The 19,871-nt window shown below is 35.0% G+C and overlaps 1 protein-coding gene across 1 annotated transcript; it reads right to left on the bottom strand.

Moving 5' to 3' along the window:
* Positions 1-1,319: 1,319 nt before the first annotated feature.
* LOC120344245 (uncharacterized) lies at positions 1,320-18,467 on the bottom strand. The gene is made up of 22 exons (XM_039413363.2): positions 18,314-18,467; positions 17,367-17,528; positions 16,317-16,377; positions 16,024-16,174; positions 15,587-15,708; positions 14,548-14,744; positions 13,773-13,858; positions 12,507-12,665; positions 11,793-11,885; positions 10,453-10,609; positions 9,834-9,901; positions 9,391-9,523; positions 9,093-9,246; positions 8,325-8,525; positions 7,158-8,027; positions 6,296-6,823; positions 5,725-5,871; positions 5,333-5,428; positions 4,945-5,082; positions 3,883-3,976; positions 3,344-3,546; positions 1,320-2,757 (listed from the first exon to the last, which is right to left on the bottom strand). Exons 1-22 carry the CDS (start codon positions 18,445-18,447, stop codon positions 2,656-2,658), a joined length of 4,056 nt encoding a protein of 1,351 aa, XP_039269297.2. The 5' UTR covers positions 18,448-18,467; the 3' UTR covers positions 1,320-2,655.
* Positions 18,468-19,871: the final 1,404 nt, after the last annotated feature.

The following is a 19,871-nucleotide window of genomic DNA, read 5'->3' as shown; positions in this document are numbered from 1 at the left end:
AAACGTAAAGGAAATCGAACGACACGAACCAGACATGATTTCATAGGCAAATCTTTGTGTTTATGTTTACCCGTTTCGAAACACAGCCTGTCATAAAACTTCACTAAACTCTTAAAGCAACTTTGTAACTTCAGGGGTCGCAAAGAGTAGACAAATCTCACACAATGTACTATGTCTGTTGTAGGCTACTTTTATAGGCTTTCGATTCGAAACACATTTATAAAAACTAGTGAAAAAAATAATAATTATAGCGATTTCGAAATGGTACATAAGATCGGGGAACAGGCGCGCTTGCTTAACAATGCTGACTTTGATCGTTATGCCGATTTGATCATTGACGCCATATTCATTTGACTGCATTTTTACCTAATATAGTACGTCTGTGCCCACTTTTTTTCATTTCTGCTTGATTTTTGAGTTGTATAGCGCATGCTAGTTGGGTTGCTTGCTAGCTTATTGCTATAAATTTATTTTGTATGAAATATAAGTTGCAGCAGGTGAGTATAAGGTTAATTGAATATCAATTACTGTGGTATTTTTAGCCAACCTCTTGTTTTTCAGTAATAACTTGAATACATTTTTGTTTACCCTTACATATGTTGTAATTTCAAAACCGACAGCTAAGATATGTCGTATAATTTTCGAAAACTGAAAATTCTGGGTATGGTAAAACAACACTAGAAGTATCACACCCAAACAGAAGTTCAAGCGCAAACGAAATTGAAGACTTTTTCTTCATTTTCATGTCTGGGGATACATTTTATAAGTGGACAACAATAGGCAGCCTTTAGACATCGTGGTACTTCTCTCATTTACGAACTAACATAAAACGGTTAGCGAACTATATTAAATCCATCAGATACCATAACGTTAAGTTCATTGCAACGAATGCTGTGATGATAGCCTAAAATTCTTTCTAGATGCAAAACATTATCGTTGTACCGAAAGCAGCAAGACGGTTTCTATAAGAGACAAATTCTTAAGGAGGTATAACGTCATTTCATTACATAATTAGGTGGACGCAGTCAGCATTCAGGAAAAGAAGATAGTAAGAAATTAATATAAATAAAGTTACCTAAACGAATTGGACCTGTAATTCTTCAGGCGAATTTCTTTGATTGCCAAAGCAAAGAAGTTCAATTAAAAATTAGATTGATGTGCGCGCTTCCAAATCATCTTTCTCCCTGCCTTGTTGACTTCATCATTTGGAAGAAGAATCAATTTTAAAACCCTACTATTACAAACAAATCTGTATCGTCGGAGAAGAATGCTTGAATACATACGCCAGCATAAAAGACCTAATTTGAAACAGCAAGCAATAACACTCAATGTTTGAATTTTATTTCATACTTTTGGAAAATAACATTAAAATTTGTGGAAGGAAAGAATGAATCAACCACGGTACTTTGTAAAATGTCTGTAGCTTACATGTATATCATAGGAAAAAGTGTGACCGACGCCATACTACTTCTTCTCTAACGAACTAAAAATTGTACCGATAGTGTTGAAATACAAGTTTATTGGATAAAAAATTAAGGAATCCCCTCAAGTTAATCAAGCATGATACAGGGATAAACAACAAAGAATAGCGTCATTTTACCCTTGTCCCATGCGAGATCAACAAACATTCGCTACAAGAACGCAACCGAAACTAGCAAGTTTTAGAAAACACTACTCCACTACCTTATAAAACTTTTGGAAACAGCCAAAAACAAGAAGTATATATTTTTTAATTTCAAATCATAAAATGCTAATACACGCAAATCAACCAACTACAAGTGGCAATTGAACAAAAGTAAGAGAAAATGTTTCACAAACAAATCCTAAAGCTCATATTTCTTCACTTAGTTTTTGGGTATTTCGGGGAAAGACAGATATGGTTTACACTCAAAAAAAAACATAACCAACAATTATTTTATAGCCAAATAGTAACTGAAAATAAGCAGGCCTAATTATCTGAAATAAAAGCCAAGAGAGAGAATTAGTCACCGAATCATACTTTTGAAAGCAAATTTATCTTGGAGCATAACTGCTTCTTGAATTGAAATTAGAGACAATAGTATGTACACTCCACAACCATTCACAAGTAAATTCTGCAAAGAAATCAATTGAAAGTCTGAACTTATTTATTTATACAGTTCAAATGTTGAAAAACTCGAGCAAGATGTTCAGAATCTTCAATGTTGCAATGGTAATAATCAGTCGTATGCATTTTTAATACTATGGGTAGCAAAAAGCAAAGTAATATAAACTATACAGTACAATCGTTTGGTACAACGGCGAGTGAGCAAGCGTGCTTTGTTATGTACTATACAATGTACACCGTACACCAGCATAACGAACAAAGTGCCTACACTGCGTCTCACCGTTACGAATTTGACGCTGTCTTGGGTCTTTTCATAGATTGTCTGTTTTTTTTATATTATTTTTTCTACCGCACACATAAAGATTTAGTTTTTTTTTTAGAAAGCAAGCAACAAACAACAAATTTGTTTACTATATCATTGTTGTTGTTGGATGACACACACGTCTCTTCATTGAGAGAGATTTTCACACTTTGCAAGCAGAAGATTACATATTGATTTGATTTTTCAAACCTTCCCAGCAACTTCACTCTCAAAAAGAGTGCAAGGGAAGGTAGACCACTCTGTCTCTTCAAGGCGGGGTCTTGTCATGTCCGGCATGTTGTTGCTGTTGCCGGATCAATTGCTCCAAGGCTGATGGTCCTGAAGGCATCATAGGGCCGGACCAGAAAGGCTGAAATACATTGAATTTGTGAATAAACCAAGAAAAATATCAAATAGGCTTCCCGATGAAAATACAACGTCCATAAAATACTGAAATACGCGGTTATATACTTGAATGAAATGATTAATCCTTCTTATCCGCTTTTCTCAACCCCAAAATAAAATCCTGGCTTCCTCCATCACGAGTCCAGGATCACAAATACTGCAAGTGGTCCACTATTCTCATACAAAAATTGAAAGTTTATCAAACAAGAGGCCAAGGCTCACCATATATTTAGGCTATCTTATCAAATTCCCTCTACTGTGGGATAAACCACCGACTTCCTCCACCATAAATACTGAAATGAGTGATTAACTTCTTCCACACCAAAATGTACTGGTAACATGGTGCTTGTTAACAGATACTGGTAAATGTATTGGTATGAAAAGCTGTGGTTCATCATGCAATTTGAGCCATTTTATCGACATTCCTCTACCCGGGGATAATTAAACAAATCCTTTCTTGAGGGAAGTTTTAGGTGCAATTTTCAAAATAAAAACAGAATAACATATTGAATCAAAAAGATCCACTGTAATTCTCAACAATTTCAACTCACCGGATAATCTCTTGATCCAAACCTGCTATCTCCTCGGATACCGGGTTGTTGCATTCTCTGGGGCTGTTGTTGCCCAACACCTTGCGATGGGGTTAGATTTTCACCCCATAACAGACGACCCATCGGAGCGGGTAAATGACTTTGTTGTGCCATTGCTCGCTCGCTTCCAATGCTCCCAAGATTTGATAACCCCAAACTGTTATCTGCAATAAAATATTGATAAATATGGATGAAGAACAAACCTCAAAACAAACACTAATTAAAAACTAGAAATTTCAAATAAAAATATTTCTATGATCAATAGAAACTTGAAAAAAAATGTCGTTAAGTTACAGAACTTGGGCAGAACTTTCATTATATTTATTTTACTCTTGCCTCCTCATACATTTGAATTTAGGGTAATTTCTGTACTTCCACATGACATGAAAATCTACATCAGTGGTTCTCAAAAGCAATCGTAAAGCCTGGATGCTAAAGAGATTTGTATAAAATTCATAAATATTTTAACTGAGAATTATAGTAACAGACTACCCATTTACCATTTCTATTGTCTCTTCCTAAACTCCATGACGAATCAGTATCAGGAAAGAGCTTGTAAGGTTCATCGTCCTCTTTAGAAAAAAGTCCGGGAAACTGGAGTAATGAATAGAAACAAATAAACAATCAGAAAGAGTGATAAATAATGGAATTATTGAAAAATCTCTTGCTCAGAATAACAATGACCTGTGTGATGATCATGACCGAGGATGGCCAGGAATAGATTATTTCATTAGGTTTGTTAGATAATTCAAAATAAATAAGACTCTGCATAATTCGACACTCTGACCATTTTGGTCAACTTTTGTAAACTGTAGAAAACAATTCAAACAATGTATCTCCACTTTATCCAGGTCTGTGTAGTGGACATGACCCACTTAATAGAACTGCAATATTCTAAATTATTCCCAATGGTCCCCAGCCTTTTTAATTTATTTTCTCCGTTTGCTTATTTCAGAACTCTTCATTCCTTCCTCCCTTTGCATAAAACTACATTATTTTTTTTTTAATTAATTATTGGATCCTTAATAACTAATGTCACACTACGTTCTTGTTCATCATGTAGTTCATTATGTTTTTGTGAATAGGAACTATTATGATAATAATGGATTAACACTACCAGTAATACTACAGCAAATACAAAGCCAAATTGCTTTCCTAAAATATTTCATGATATCAAATATTCCATTTTATAATATACAGAATGAAAAAAATTCGGAACATTTCAAGCATGGACATCCCTGAAACCCAATTCCACCTTAAATGTTTCAAAAATATCAGCCATACTGAACTATAGTATCCATCAGTTCATCTGTTTCCACGGGGGGGGCCAAAAAAGCGTTTTTCTGTAAGCCATGAGCAAGGTCTTTCACCAGATGTCTTTTGCGATAACTATATTAATTTGAAGTTAGTCGACTGTTGTTTGTTACAGATCTTTAGATTTAATATATTTACTCTTCTGCGTTCATTTGTTAGCTTATTTATTATTAAAAATGGGGCATAAAAAAACTGATGGACCCATTATGGGTCATGTTAGTTTGAGAATCAGTGCTATAAACAGTTACCTGTCTTCTTCGTTCAGACTGACCACCTGTTGTTGCTTTGGACAGATTATCGTTGGGCCGCTGATGAGATATTGATGTACTGTGACCTACGCTTGTTGATGGTCTTCCTTCCAACATATCAAGACTTTCATCAAAGATCTATATGAATTTAATGACAAATATATACTACTATATGACATTACAAAGACCTATTTCATTTTAATGAAGTAATAATTATTTAAACATGACAAAAAGTTTTCACATGAATGATAGTAAAATTTTGAGTAAAATATCCAGATTCAAATTTGAATGAGACTTAAAAGTTATATCCATTTCCTCAATAACAATTTACAATGAGAATATGGTGGCAACTGGTGAACAATATGCTGACTGAGTAATAAAAACCAACCTGTTGTCTTTCTTGAGACAAAGGATAAGGTGGGAACGAATCACTAGGTGATGAATTTGCAGGAGATTGACCAATTGATCCAACAGAAAATCCAGACTGAAATTAAATATGATAATAAACAAAAACAATCATTGAGTTATTCCCTGCCATAGTAACCTAGAATGTTGTACATGAACTAATGCAAAACTCTGATAATGGAGTAAGGTACAGGGTGGAAGCGGTAATACGAAAGTGCCCAATATTCCCTAAAATGATCCGAAGTAAAAAATCTTGATATAGAATTTGATTGAAACTTTGAATAATAAATCCTCTTTTGTCACAAATTATCATCACCAACAAAAAAAAAATACAAATTTAGGCAACAATCCAAAGTATAGGAGAAGCTCTCTCACCATGCCTCCTGTGCTTGGAGAAATTCCAAAAATATCAGAAGGTAAGATAGGACCAGTCCTGCCTGGTGGAACAGAGGCAGGATCAGATGTTGTATGAAATAGGCCTATATCAGAATCTCTTTCTTTAGCAAACAAAGTAGATGGTTTCTGAAAATTATTAAAACAAAATGATTATGCTGAATAAAAAACTAGGATGAATGTTCGGAAAGAAAATAATGGAATAATCACATTTTATATTTTTTTTTCGCAAGGCAGAGATTTTGAATCTTAAACAATTATCATTGTTATCCCATTATTTTATTTTAAACAATTACGGAACATTGGTTTTTACTTGCATAAACAACAATTATTGGATGCACCGCCGTGCAGTTGAGTAAAGGTTGCGAATGACTCTTACACTAAAGTCTGAGCAACTCCGTAAACAAAGTTGAAAAAAAATTTTCGACTCTGGACGCCGCATACAGTTTGAAAGTATAACTCCGCCAAATCCAGTACCAATAAAGACTTCACAAAAACAAACTTCATGCAGGATTTTTGAATTGTTAGAGTTACAAAGAAAATCCGAACGTACCGGCTGTGTTGGTGATTTCATGTATGGCTGCTGTCCCTGCTTTTGTGCCATCATTTGTGACAACAGTACACTCGCTCCAGTACCAGCCCGCGCCTCGTAGGCATCAGCTTGATTCTGAAATCTAGTAACAGTGGGAGCTCGCTGAGTTGGTAAACTCCCTGCCTGCGGAGATGTGTTGGATGTAATCACACCAGGGGTGGGTGACGAAGTGCAAGACGTATTGTTACTTCCCACAGGCGAAGATCCTCGCGGCTGGCCAACCATATTCAGAGCAAAAATATTTCGTGGTGCTTGACCGTATTGGTACGCCATCGATAAATCCTGACCAGAATATTGGTTTCGGTTGAGATTCATGCCTTGTTGTTGAACCATAGCTGCAAAGTTAGCTTCTGCTGTTGTCTGAGCAGCATCAGGAAATCCATATTGATTCATTGCAGCTGCTTTTTGCTGTTGTTGTTGTAATGCGGCTTTTCTCTGATGGTTCAAAAAAGCTTCAAGATTAGAATCTTTTACTCTTCCTGCATCGATCTGAAAATTTTAATTCCAGTAGTAACGCAAGATTGAAAAGTAAGGACAATTCCTAGATACTAGGCAGATTGGGGTTCGGATGGCCAATTAAAAACGTGAAAGCAGAATAAAAAATCAGATAACAGATATTATCGTGTATCAAAGAGTCAGTCAAACTGTCATTTGACAATCAGCCTGCTCATATGCAAGAAAAATATTTTCCTTTTACTGTTGAATAGACTTTTATTATTCTAAGCAGAGAGGTTTCATACAAAAAGAGCTTATTAAAGAATTTGATTAATATTAACGAATTTTCATCCAGATATTGATGAGAACAGAAATTTGCTAAACCAACCTGCTGATTGGCTTTCATCTGCTGTACATTGGGTGGAAAACGTATTCCCGGCTGGTTTTGAAACCTCGCTGCAAGTCCGAGATTCGTTGGTCTTGACTGTTGCATTCTCAATACTGTAGCTGGATTTGCCAAATGTGCCATTTGTTGTTGTTGTAATTGGGCTAAACGTGCCAAGCTGGATGAACTACCTTCATTAGTACGAGACTGATACATGCTCATTGGATCTTCAACATTACCAGACATGAGGTTTGGGGACTGTGCGTCAGAAATTGAGTGAGGAGCAAAAGCAGACTCCGGCGGGAATGACATTCTTTGAGGAGGGAAAAGGGGTTTCGGTAACTCAGCTGGGTTCGGTGGGGGGTTGGGTCCACTGTGTAGCTGTGCAGTTCTGACAGCGACACCTGGTGCGGGGATGTGTTGAGTTATGCCATGAACGGGGTATTGAACATGAGGTGGGGCTTGTACGACTCGACCGGGATAGGGGTAATTATGCTGATATACTCCAATGGGGACTGGTCCTGCCTGGAGTGGGTGAATGGGACCATGTGAAACCACACTTTGGACTTGATGGTGGGCACGTGGATCTGTAGAGTACTGTACAGCGACGGGCCCATATTCACTATCCGGGGACGGCATGTTCCTTTGAGAAGATAAATCAGGGCTTGGTGAACGACGCTTGTAGCTACTAACATGATCCGGCGATGCGGAATGACGAGTCGGCATGGGAGCAAAGGTCACATGGTGCGTCGATTTCTGGTGATGGGTTGGAGGATCATGATTTCCAGGTGATGAGCATGTACTATCTACTGATGATGCTGTGCTACTTCTTGCATTGTCATCATGATGGTATGAATCCTCTTCTTGTATAGACTGAAAATTTTTGAAATTAAAAATTAAATAAGAGTTCATGAGAGTTGAATAGGCTTTTTGAAATTCAGAAATCCAATTCTACAGATCATTGTCAAGTGTTAACTATGAAATGATATTAAGTTATAACATTGTCAAGTCAGGCGTCAACTGCTAACTGATGACATCTCTGATAAAATGGTAAACATAAATGTAGCGTTAGGAGTGCCAGTGGTAACTTAGAACACTTCTATCTGTGCCATTCTTTCCACTTCTAGATGACTATGGCAATGCCTTGACAGCTTTGTAATCTAAATTTACCTTTAATTTTGAGTCCACTGTATTATCAGCAGCGACTTTAATAACTGATCTTGGTCTGTCTTTCTTTCCTTCACCATTCAGTTTCTTGTTGCCAGATGACCGATCACCAGAACTAAGTATCGATGTTGTGCCAGAATCGTTATCTTTTTGTAATCTGGGTGGTTTGTTTGAGTCTGACATCTTGGTTGGCTGAATACTTTCCTGTGTTTAGGAAATCAAAATTTGCTTATGATAACTTTTTATAGGCTTTTGATTTGTATCGCAAAGTATTGAAGGTAGTCTGTTCAGAGAATTATACAGCATTTTTGCTGAGACCTATTTGACAAGAATTTAATATGTACTTATTCTTTATACTTTTCAATGATTCAAGAGTCTCGCTGCATTGCTAACATCCACGATCGTTTATAGGTGGAATAAATACGTTTGTCTGAAGAGGTTTGACCTCGGTCAGATGAAACGATACAAAAATACTTTGTGTTAGAGTTTAGCAAGACTCTCGAATGTAACGGAATGGGCATCATTGTTTTTGCTACAGCTTCCTCACATTATACGCATGAGGATCCGCTTGCGCAAAGGTATAGAGAGAAAAAAGGTAGTTAGTCTCAACTCTCAAGTAACCCCAACTGATAGTGACAATATAACTTGTCTTAAATCGGAAGAAAATGATTGGCCAATTCCATATCAGTATTATTTTTAGAATACTTGAATTGGATAAAGAATCCTATTCTATTTTCTTGACACATCTATTGTTCGAAAACAACTACGTACAGATTTTTCAAGAGCCGCTAATAATTCTTCATCTTCCGTTTCTGAAGGATTATCATCTGATAACGAACATGAAAAAACAGTTCCATCACTTTCTTCTGATGTTTCAAGCAATGACTCTGAAGATCTAGATATTGTCAAACCAAGTTGATACAACCTGAAACAAAAATATTGAATTTTCAAACTTAGATAAAAATTTTTTAATATTAGCCTAGTTATATACACAACTAAAAGGTTGATTAAAAAATTTTGTGAAACTGAAAACAGAAATATTGAATAGAATTAACAGAAAGAAATTCACCTGAAACAGCGACAAGGATGTTGTATTTCTTCTGCTACCACACTTTCATAACCACCGATAAAATCTAATTTCGAGAGCGATTGTCGGAGTCCAACAAAACCTCGCACCTCAAGATCCTCAGGTAATGGTCGATCTATCAAATAATTGTGACAAAACCAATAATATCGTGTAATAAGTCCAGTTGTTATGATCATTGCCTTTTTTGGTTTAACACAATAGACTTGGAATACAAAACAATCCAATCCAAAGACATTAGAAAGGCATAGAATCCTGGTCAGTAAATAACAAAAACATAGGGCCTATGTTATATTTTTATATTCATGTTTGATTTGTTAACATATTCGTTGCATCGATTCAACAGTTATTAGCAAAGCAATGAATGGTCTGAATGGTCAGCTCATGTGTGACCTTATGATGTATACATGTAAAGTACAAGTACTCACTGTCCATATTATTGGCTTTATCTTGATTTCCAAGTGCATTCAGTACTTTCGCAAATCTTTGCCAGACACTGGTGGAGAATAATAAAGCAAATTATTGTTTTATACAATTATAATTACAGTATGTGAAGGTGTTCAGATATTTACGGTAGTTTGTTTATGATAATAACATGGCTGATTTAATAAAAAGACAATATTAGAGAAAGAAGCCGAAACTGTATGAAATTCATTAAGTGTTCCTGTTTGGAAGAAAATCGCAACTTTCACATCGTAACTTTTAGCTGGGGTTACATAAGACTAACTACATTTCCTTGTTTCATGCCCTAGCACACAACTGGATCTGTATGCGTGTGATGCGTTTGTATAAAGGAGTCTGACATTGGTCAGACAAAGCGGTACAGAATTAAATTTGTGTTAGTGTGCAGCAGCCAGCAGGACTTTTGAATTAAAAAGAATTTAATACCATTTTAGTTGAGAAACCTTGCTTTGAGCAAATGAAAAAAACTATCAGTTGTTATTCAGAAAAGGTTACATTTGTTTCAACAGTTCACAACAAATATCATGAATAAATAAACCTAAATACAGTACTAAAATAATTCATGTTACTAAGAAGTCGTCGTACCTTCCATACAGAGTTGCTTCTGTATTTTGTAACACTGATATATTATCACACAACCAGTCAAGAACAAGTTTAGTAGCTGGTAATGCAGGATGTTCCAAATCTTCACTGTCATCACTATAAGCAGGAACACAAGACAGTAGAGCACCAAGCATTCGCACTAGAATAAAAAAATTGGTTATTCATCAAGCAAAATTTACTTTGAAATTATGATTATTTTGTGAAAATATTTGACAGTTTGAGCAAACTATGAGTCCAAAACAGATCGAATATTCAAACACTCTCGAAATTTGTTATACATGATATAGTAAAGGTACGAGGTTTATGGAAATATAAAAAATATTCATAAATTGTCTTTTTAACGGTCTTACATATAATGGTTATACACAAAATAGACTTCATTTCCCTTCTTATACTGTTAAAATAAAAAGTCAATTAGGTGATGTTTATTTCAACTGTTCTGCATTACCGAATCAAATCTCTATCAATTTGTGATAACTTATGCACATTTCTTTGTTGAAAATTTGACACAAATTTAGAATATATTCAATATTCAAGGTAAGTAAATTATTTTGTAATGTATTCGTAACAGTAAATTTGGGTTGTTTTTGTATAATATCATTATTTGACAAAAATGAAATAGCCAATTATCTATGGCCATTATAAGAACATTGAGTTTACAAAATGAAAAATTTCGATCAACATTGACGATCATGCAATTCAGACCCACATATCACTACACCGTTACAAATTGTGCTTTAGTCATAAAATGTCGTTTTAAAACGTAAAGATGATTCATAATGTGATTGTTCAACATGATGAAATATCAGGCACTGATATGCATTATAAAAAATTATATTAAAATAATTGATTACTTTGTACTGCATTGACTCTAGAACTGAAAGAATAATGAATTTGATAAAGGATTGTCCTTTACAGATTCAACCATTGGACAGCGATTATCAAAGAAAATTTTGAAATGTATGACTGTTTATTTTTATTATATGACATATTTATATACCAGGCTCCGCACAGTGGCTTTACTTCGGAGGGCCTGGAATCTTTACGGTTCGACATTGCCAATTAAGTATACCCAGAGTGAAGTGGTATGCATTCATTAAATTCAAACCTGAGATTTTTTTAAGTCTAAGGCTTTACCCACGACACACCAGGTTTACACTACTACATTATTAAAAATCATCACCGAGTTTAATATCATCTGCAAAATGAACTGGATTAGAATAGAATTGAATAATTCAACAAAATCAAATACAATCTACTGTTCAGAGAACTTCAGACATTCAATCACTGCATTGAATAAGAAAAACAACAACAGAAATTACCAGTGAAGGATACAAGAATATTCCAAGGAGCTCCGCTATCATCATCATCAGCCATACCATTCTCTTGTGCTGCATTACCCTCTAGTTTTCCACCTGATAAGAAAGTAGAAATAATCAATGCGAGTTATCATAATATCATTTTATTTTATGCTTTAATAAAACCTTGGTTAATTAAACTTGTATTAAGTGGGTAAAATTCTGCTTTTTTGCTGCTTTAAAGAGCAATCTTTAAATTTTCATCATCCATGGCCAATGAGCCCCCTGATATTTAATTTTGATTTTAATGAGTTTCAATCGGGTTATTTCATGTGAAGGGCTCATTAACAATAAAATATTTAACAAACAAAAGAAAAAGAATCAGCACATTAAGATTAAAGAATTATACTAATCATAGTCAATTTGTTTCAACTATTTGTAATCATCATGAATCGTACCATGTGAAGGTTTGCTCGTTGCCCCTAGGAAACCGCTCGATGGCATAGTTTGAAAACACATGTGATAATAGATAAGCAGTTTGTCACACGATCCCAAAAACATCAAGTGCTCCACCTTCATTTTATGAAATATCCGGCACAATAAAACAACTTATTCAATAGTAACATCATGCCACATTTGAAACAAAAATATTATCACTTTAATTGTAATATCATTCACGTTTAGCTCATCACTACTATTATATCTGATATTATATATCTGTATTTACGTTTATCTTACCAGACTCTGAAAGGTTATTTGCTGGTAAGAGGTGATTCAAAGAAAATAGGTTAAGAAAAGCCATGTGAACAAGTTGTTTTCTCGACAAGGATCCAGTTCGCAGATGTGCCCTCATATATCCAAGTAATCTCTTTACCATGCCTTCAAGTTTTGTGTCATCTGATCACAAAATAAAAATAGTCAGCAAATGTGCAAGGAAGTATTCGAAAATCAAAAAAATGTTTTAGCAGTGGTCTACAGTCCACATCAGCATTTTCCAACCCGAGTCGCAAACTCAAACGAGTCCACAAAGGTCCCTGATGAGTCCTCAGACATATTGGCTACATACAGCATTTTTATACCGGGAAACAATAATAATTACCATAACATACAAGCGAATACATATTTCAGCTATACTGATTCTAGTTTCGCATCGAAAGCAAGTATTTACATATAAACCATTTTTGCAATACCATTTCATATGAACATATTTGTTTGAAAAATGAAAATGCATAAATGTGAATTTTTTGTAGATTTTCTCTCATTAAGTTGCAGAGGGAAGAAACTATACACAGCCTAGCCTGTGCGACTATTTTGAACATACTAGAAGAAATATTTGCTAATAGATTTCAAAAGCCCATATATAACTTCAATAATAAATGAATACTGTATTTGTATCAACTAAATTGATGACAATAATGAGTCTCGAGGGAGTCATAAAAAATTCTGAACAGTAATTACTCAATTAATAATTTACATCTGGTATTTTGGCACCAAACCAAACGAGAAGAAACTACTAGATACAAGAATATATTTATCACCCTGTAAACTCAAACAAAACTTCGCTCAATTAAAGCACCGGTAGTACCTTACATATTCTTACATACTCTAATAAATCAGCCTTGAAGCCTTATTCTAAGAATATGCATGTTATGGTATAAATAAAATAAATTTTAAATAATACAACGCAATAAGAATGTTTTTCAGATGGTCAATATTGAAAATTTTTCGCCTTCATTTTACTTTCTTATTTATTTTATTTAATGCTCGACTGTGACGTAATGCTGCTTGCACATGGCGCATATAAATAGCCCAGGAGCCTTGATGCCTTGCATATTGAACATATAAAAACAATGTTAATCCAACACTATATTTCAATTGTTTACATTGTTCTAGAAATACCCCTTCTCTCTATAAGCTAAAATCCATGTATAGCAAATGCCAAATATTATTCAAAAATTGAAAGGAAAATCAATACTAGTAATTAATGAAGAATATTTTACTTACATTTTCTTAAGTATATACAAGCATGAAATTTGAGGTAAAACTTGACTAATTCACTGGTGGAAATTTTTTGATGTCGAGGTTCTTCACTGTAAATGAATAATATGAGAAATATTAGTCGAATCCATATTTTATTAAAACTACTAATGAGCTTATTAACAATACGAAAAGCCAAGACTCGCAGCAATGGAACCAAATTAGCTTATGTCATATTTAATGGTTTTGAGAAAATCACATTTTTTAAAATTTTCAGATCCATACAGTCCTAAAATTAGACATAAGGAACTCCCTAAAACCAAAACTGGTACATCTTTGTAACCCAGACCAAAAGATGGCCCCTGGCCCACAACGTCAAAAGATAAAAAAATGCAATATCAGAAAATTGTGACATAAGCTACTTTGGTTTCACTGTAGCGAACAGTTCCTATTTCTTGTGGGTAACTGATCAGTACAGGTACAGCATAGGGGTCACTTTAAGGTTGATTCAAGAAAGAGTGTTAGATACTACATTTACCATTTCATAGAAAGGGATTAAGTGTTGTACGTGTACGAGCATTGTTACAGCAGCTGCTGCACACTGATTCAAACAGGATGAAAACAAGGAGGGAGTGGTTTAGTGCATATTAGTATCTTCTAACTGTAAGAGTCAGATTAAATATAGGGTATTTAGTATTGGGTCTGTATATGATACACAGAATGGACTATCACAACTCAAACTTGTTTATAATATATTACGATACTGACATACATGATTTACACTCGAAATAAAATCACTTACCCATCAATAATTTTGCTAAGCTGACGTTTCAAGTTAGTTTCGGATCCAGGAAAAGGGCATTTCACAGCAAGACTTCGACAATAATAAAAAGCAGTGCTCAATATATCACCTCCAGCTGCCGCAAGTATGGCAAGTTGATTGTATGGTTGCCCATTGCTAGGAACCAATTGGGCTGCATGTCGATAATATGACTCTGCCTAAAACAGAAATGAAAAAATGTGGTATCTATATTTGGCATTCGATTAAATGATGCAAGACCAATTAATGGGTGACAACCATTCATTATACACGAGTATGGGTGCCAAGATGGATCGGTACTCCCGAAGTATGTGTACAAGGTTGGGGTTAGGGCATAATTTTATTCCGATTTTCCTCATTTTAGTTCTATCATGAGTTCTGTCTGTGTTAGCCAAGTGAATACCCATAGGTTTTAGTCCCTTTACACAACTAGATGTAAAGTAGGCGAACAAAATTAGTCACCTCCATATTGGTACACACACTACTGGAGCGCCAAATTAAAATGTAAATTGAATGACTAATGATTGATCCCATATGAGCGAAATAAAATCTTTAGCAGTTCCAATCTCTTGCCATCCATAAGATATGTTAAATAATCAATATTCATGGGAGCTCTACCCAGGTAAGTGTTCAGCAATAACAAACAATCAACTAAAAGTTTATTACTACGAATTACATGGATCAATAACACTCAATAAGTTTTCTGTCAAATGAAAGTAAATTGATCAACAAATTGGGTATGTACAGGTAATGAACGTCAAGATATTGTGGCATTATTCAGTGGATTATGGAATTACTTAGCCTGATGAAAACAGTCAGAATGGTAATATGTTAAAAAGAGTTGTAAATAAATAAAAAAAAAAAAAGCCTGATCACTAACTAACATATTGAATAAAAATCATAAAAGTACAAAATTATTCATATTAACTTAAATGGACGTGTTTCGATACCAATTAATTACTCTGTATATATAACGACCACAATTCAAATAAACCAACATTGAAACAACCAATAAACATACCTGTCCATTTTGGTTCCTGTATCGTGCGATATCTCCCAAATGAACCAGACAATGTTGGCACATGTATTGACATGAAGGTCTCTCTGGTTGAGTAATTGAACTGCGCTTTATATTGTCTGAATCTGTCAAGTGATAACACTACTTCAATATAACATATTTGTAGAACTATCAAATAAAATAGGTTTACAAGGCCAGGGAAGAATACACTAAGTATATACTGACATTGTTTTCATAAATTTTTGTTTTAAGAGTCACACATTCTATGGCAGGATAATTGTTTTCTCAGATATAACAAGTTCATTTCCCAACATTTACCTTTTCCCCATCAGATCTTGGGGGAGCAATAAACCTCTCAACTATTACATTTGTGATATGAAATAAGTGAATGATATCAAGAAAATAAACAAGACAACAGTAAATAACGAAACAGAACTTACCTCTCAAAAGTGACAATTTTGATGCTCGAACCCTACATGGTAAATTGATTTTGAAAACATGACAAAGATCTTGAAGTAATAAGGCATAAAAACCACTGGATGCATCAAGAAAAACTGTTAACTGGTTCTGAATTTCTGTTCTTTTAGGATTCTGAAAAAAGTAATTTATATTTTTGCATAGATAACCATAAAACTTTTCATATGCGTATTGAAAATTCACTTTTTAGATCAATTGACTGAAGCAATGCCAGAAATTAAAAGAAACAATAGAAATCATTTGCAAATGTACATACTGCTTTGTCTTTTGTCTGTTGCTGAAGTGCTGTGATGTGATTTTTGAACACAATGTTCCATCTGAACAGAAAATTGTATCAGTATTAGCATGATTGAATAACTTTCTAGTAAGAATACTTGACTCTCGTTGAGAATAAATATAGACTTGTTGGTCTTGTGACTATTGCATTGACACAGCATCAAATCCAAGCCCATCTCTCCAAATTTAAATTGAACAGAATATGCCAAGAGGTAAAGATAACATTTCAAATTCACATAAGTCACCAGGTAAAAGGCTGGTGAAAAGTAGCATCAAAATTTGTTTGAAAGGTTTCCTGCAGATTTCGAGCATGGCAGATATCAAAAATAAGTTAGCAAGAGCATTTGAGATTCACAGAGAGAGAAGTTAATCGCCACTAAACATTCTCAGAAAACCCTCTGAAATCACTTCCTCAAATATATATACATTCTGATATGCATAATTATGATTCCATTTTCATCAAAGCCAAAGCCACATGTCTGATTAAGTTGGGCAAGGAGATAAGTACAGCAGGACACAGTTATCCGATTCCAAGATGTCCCGACATTTGGTTCGATAAAACAAGCACTCAACTTGTCTCTGAAACGAGGGCATCTGGCATGACTGCAGATGCGTCAGATCGCGTTTTGCTTGTCTCAATAATAAACTGAATTAATCGCAATGTGCGTTGGCCGCAATGTGTCAAAATTGTGTTTTTTGTCAAAAACTCTCAGATGATGCGGTGAGATCTTTATCCTTTGATAAATCAAAAAAAATTTTTCAGGAAATCCAATGGTGACGTTTTTAAATTGCGCCTCCTTTTAGTTTGTTGCACAGATTTTTGCTGGTATAGAGGCCCAGATTGTCTCGTAAGGGAGGGGTTTGCAATCACTGCTATAATCGATATCTTTCAATGTGGAGGATTTTCTTGGCATCAGAGAACTGTGCCGTACTGAAGTACTCAGTCAAATATTGAATCGAGCACTGTGAAACCCTTCATTGTTATAAGTTATAAACTACAGTATGAAACATTAAAAAAATTTAGGCTTACAATTCCTGTTCAATCTTTTTATCCAGAGCATATTCCAAATTAGTTATAAGTAGTTGTCGGTATAAATCCTGTAATGCAGCTCGGTTAGATGTTGATTCCCCATCACCATTCAACCCATTTCTTCTTGTATGTGTCAACTCTTTCTTCAAATTCTCAGCTTTTCTGAGAATAAAACGAAACATTTTTACTTTTATTAGCAATTAAAGAATTAGCAATTGTCCTTACAAATGCAAATGATAAGGAAAAGCAGTAAAGCATAAGGGTCTGGTATAGTTTAGTACCACATGCACTTCCAGTGGGCGTAGGCTAGCATAACAAATTTTGCATATGTTATTCCTAACCCCCACCTGACATTGTCATCCAAAAATTACGTCTTTACAACGTCACAATCACGTCATAAAGCCCAAGTATAGCTACTATTGCCCAAAACGGCATTTCCGCCGCCAAACAAGAGAAATAGCTTGCTTGATTTTGGGTGATAGTCTGCGCATTTTGGACGACCATCTGTACAATTTGGAGGACTCTATTACGCTACTGGGACGTTGTAGTGGCTTAGTCAAGTGGGGGTTAGGATTGACATATGCAAAAATTGTTGCGCCAGCCCAACTACATAACTAGAAGTACATGTGGTACTAAACTATACCAGACCCAAGCATAGTTAGTAGTGTATAGAGAGTTTCGATCTCAACCACATTCGATAGCCTAGGATATATTCATTTTTAACTGTAATGTCTTGAAAAACTTCAAGTTTTTCTTTCAAATTGCATTTGCGTTTGCTTTTTCGTTCTAACCCTATTTAACCTCAACCTTTCAGGTATAAAACTTAAAAAATGGCCAACTTTACTGCCCTTTTTCAAAAGCTTAAAACACTACAGCAGGCCTAAAACTAAATACAAATATTCTACACAAAAAGAAGAATTAAATAAAACTAATTTCAAACTACTTACTCCAACAGCTGGACGCAATTATTCATCATAAATAACGCTTTGTCCAGGCGACTTGCGCCATCACCTCCATTGTAAGGACGGTAGTCTCCAAGTGAGCTTGTTGTTATCATCAACGGAGTTTCTTTGACGTGCATGACGTCAAACGTCGGTTGTTATTACGTCATTTAAAGTTTCATTTTCAAAGTCAAAAATTTGTTTTTGGGACAAAAAATTGCATGTATATAACAAGATAAAATTTTAAACAGGTGATTAATATAAAACTTACACTGACAGATAATAATTACATAAGTGAGTACAGTTTGGTAAAGTACGGTGGTTATAACCCTTTACATTTCACCGTTGCAAAGCCCACTCTCGATTATCAAATATATTCAATTATTATTATTATTTTTATACAATGAATCATATATCAGTTGCCTATTTGCAGTCAAATCGAAGATTATTTGACAAGGCTAATCAAGGCACAAGATACCCATCCAAAGTAAGCGCCACATAATTCTCTCTGAACGCAGATGGGGTTACGTGAATCTATTAGCGTTATAAAAATGTCGCAAGATTCCATTTTACCAGACTTATAGAAACTAAAATTTTTCAGGAAACACAAAAATCCAAGCAGAGTTTGCGCTAATACATGCGTATGACAACATCGGTATATCTCCCATAGGTAAGGTTACCATATTTTTTGGACTTCAAAGCGGGACGCCTCCAAAGACACGACCCCTTAGCTGGGATCCTGTAACTTTACAGTTTCCGATTTTACTACATAGGCCTACATTTGAAGCCATCCCGGCTGTCTTCATTGACCATATTTTCATCGAGAGTTCATGCGCATATTCTCTGTCTAAATATATGGTTCAGTTCGAAAAATAGAAAGGAATAGACGCTAACGATACAAATGATCCGAATTTAGATTTTTTTATGTACAGCAAAGGGAATAACGAATAATAACGAATATTCCCTGAGCATGCTTTTCTGTAGATAACGCCTTCAAAAAGACGTTGCTCAATGTTACATTCACGTGAATGTTCGAACAGGGCCAATTAGAATTGATTTTACATGTGATACGTTCGCTAACAATGTTAGCGGGAAACAACGAAACAAACAATATAACGCATTCACCTCCAGTAAGTAGGCTAGCGTTGCCCTACACAGCAACAACATTATCAAAAACATGTTGGTGTATTATATGCTGGATGGCTGAACGCAAAAGCGGGACTTTTGAGTTTGACTGACTTGTCGGGACGTCGGGACAAGACGCTGAAAATCGGGACTGTCCACCCTAAAGCGGGACGTATGGTAAGCCTAGGTGTATCATTGATAATTTGAATGAAATCTAACAACAAAGTTATTACTTTTCGTGAAATCAAATTCCACAGTTTTTATCTTATTTTTTCAACAGACGAGAAGATTGGATCGAACAAAAAGACGATGAAGGCGTTGTGGTAATATATATAATCAGTTTTGCTTTTTCTTTCCTCAATTATTTTATCCCCTGTTATTTGATTATGGCGTCGAAATTAACTTATACATATGGCGTGACAAACCATGGCCTCTCCAG

This window comes from Styela clava, chromosome 5 (assembly GCF_964204865.1).
Source record: "Styela clava chromosome 5, kaStyClav1.hap1.2, whole genome shotgun sequence".
In the NCBI taxonomy this organism is placed as follows: Eukaryota; Metazoa; Chordata; class Ascidiacea; order Stolidobranchia; family Styelidae; genus Styela; species Styela clava.
Note: the sequence above shows the minus strand (reverse complement) of the source record. Positions and strands in the feature narration are given on the sequence as shown.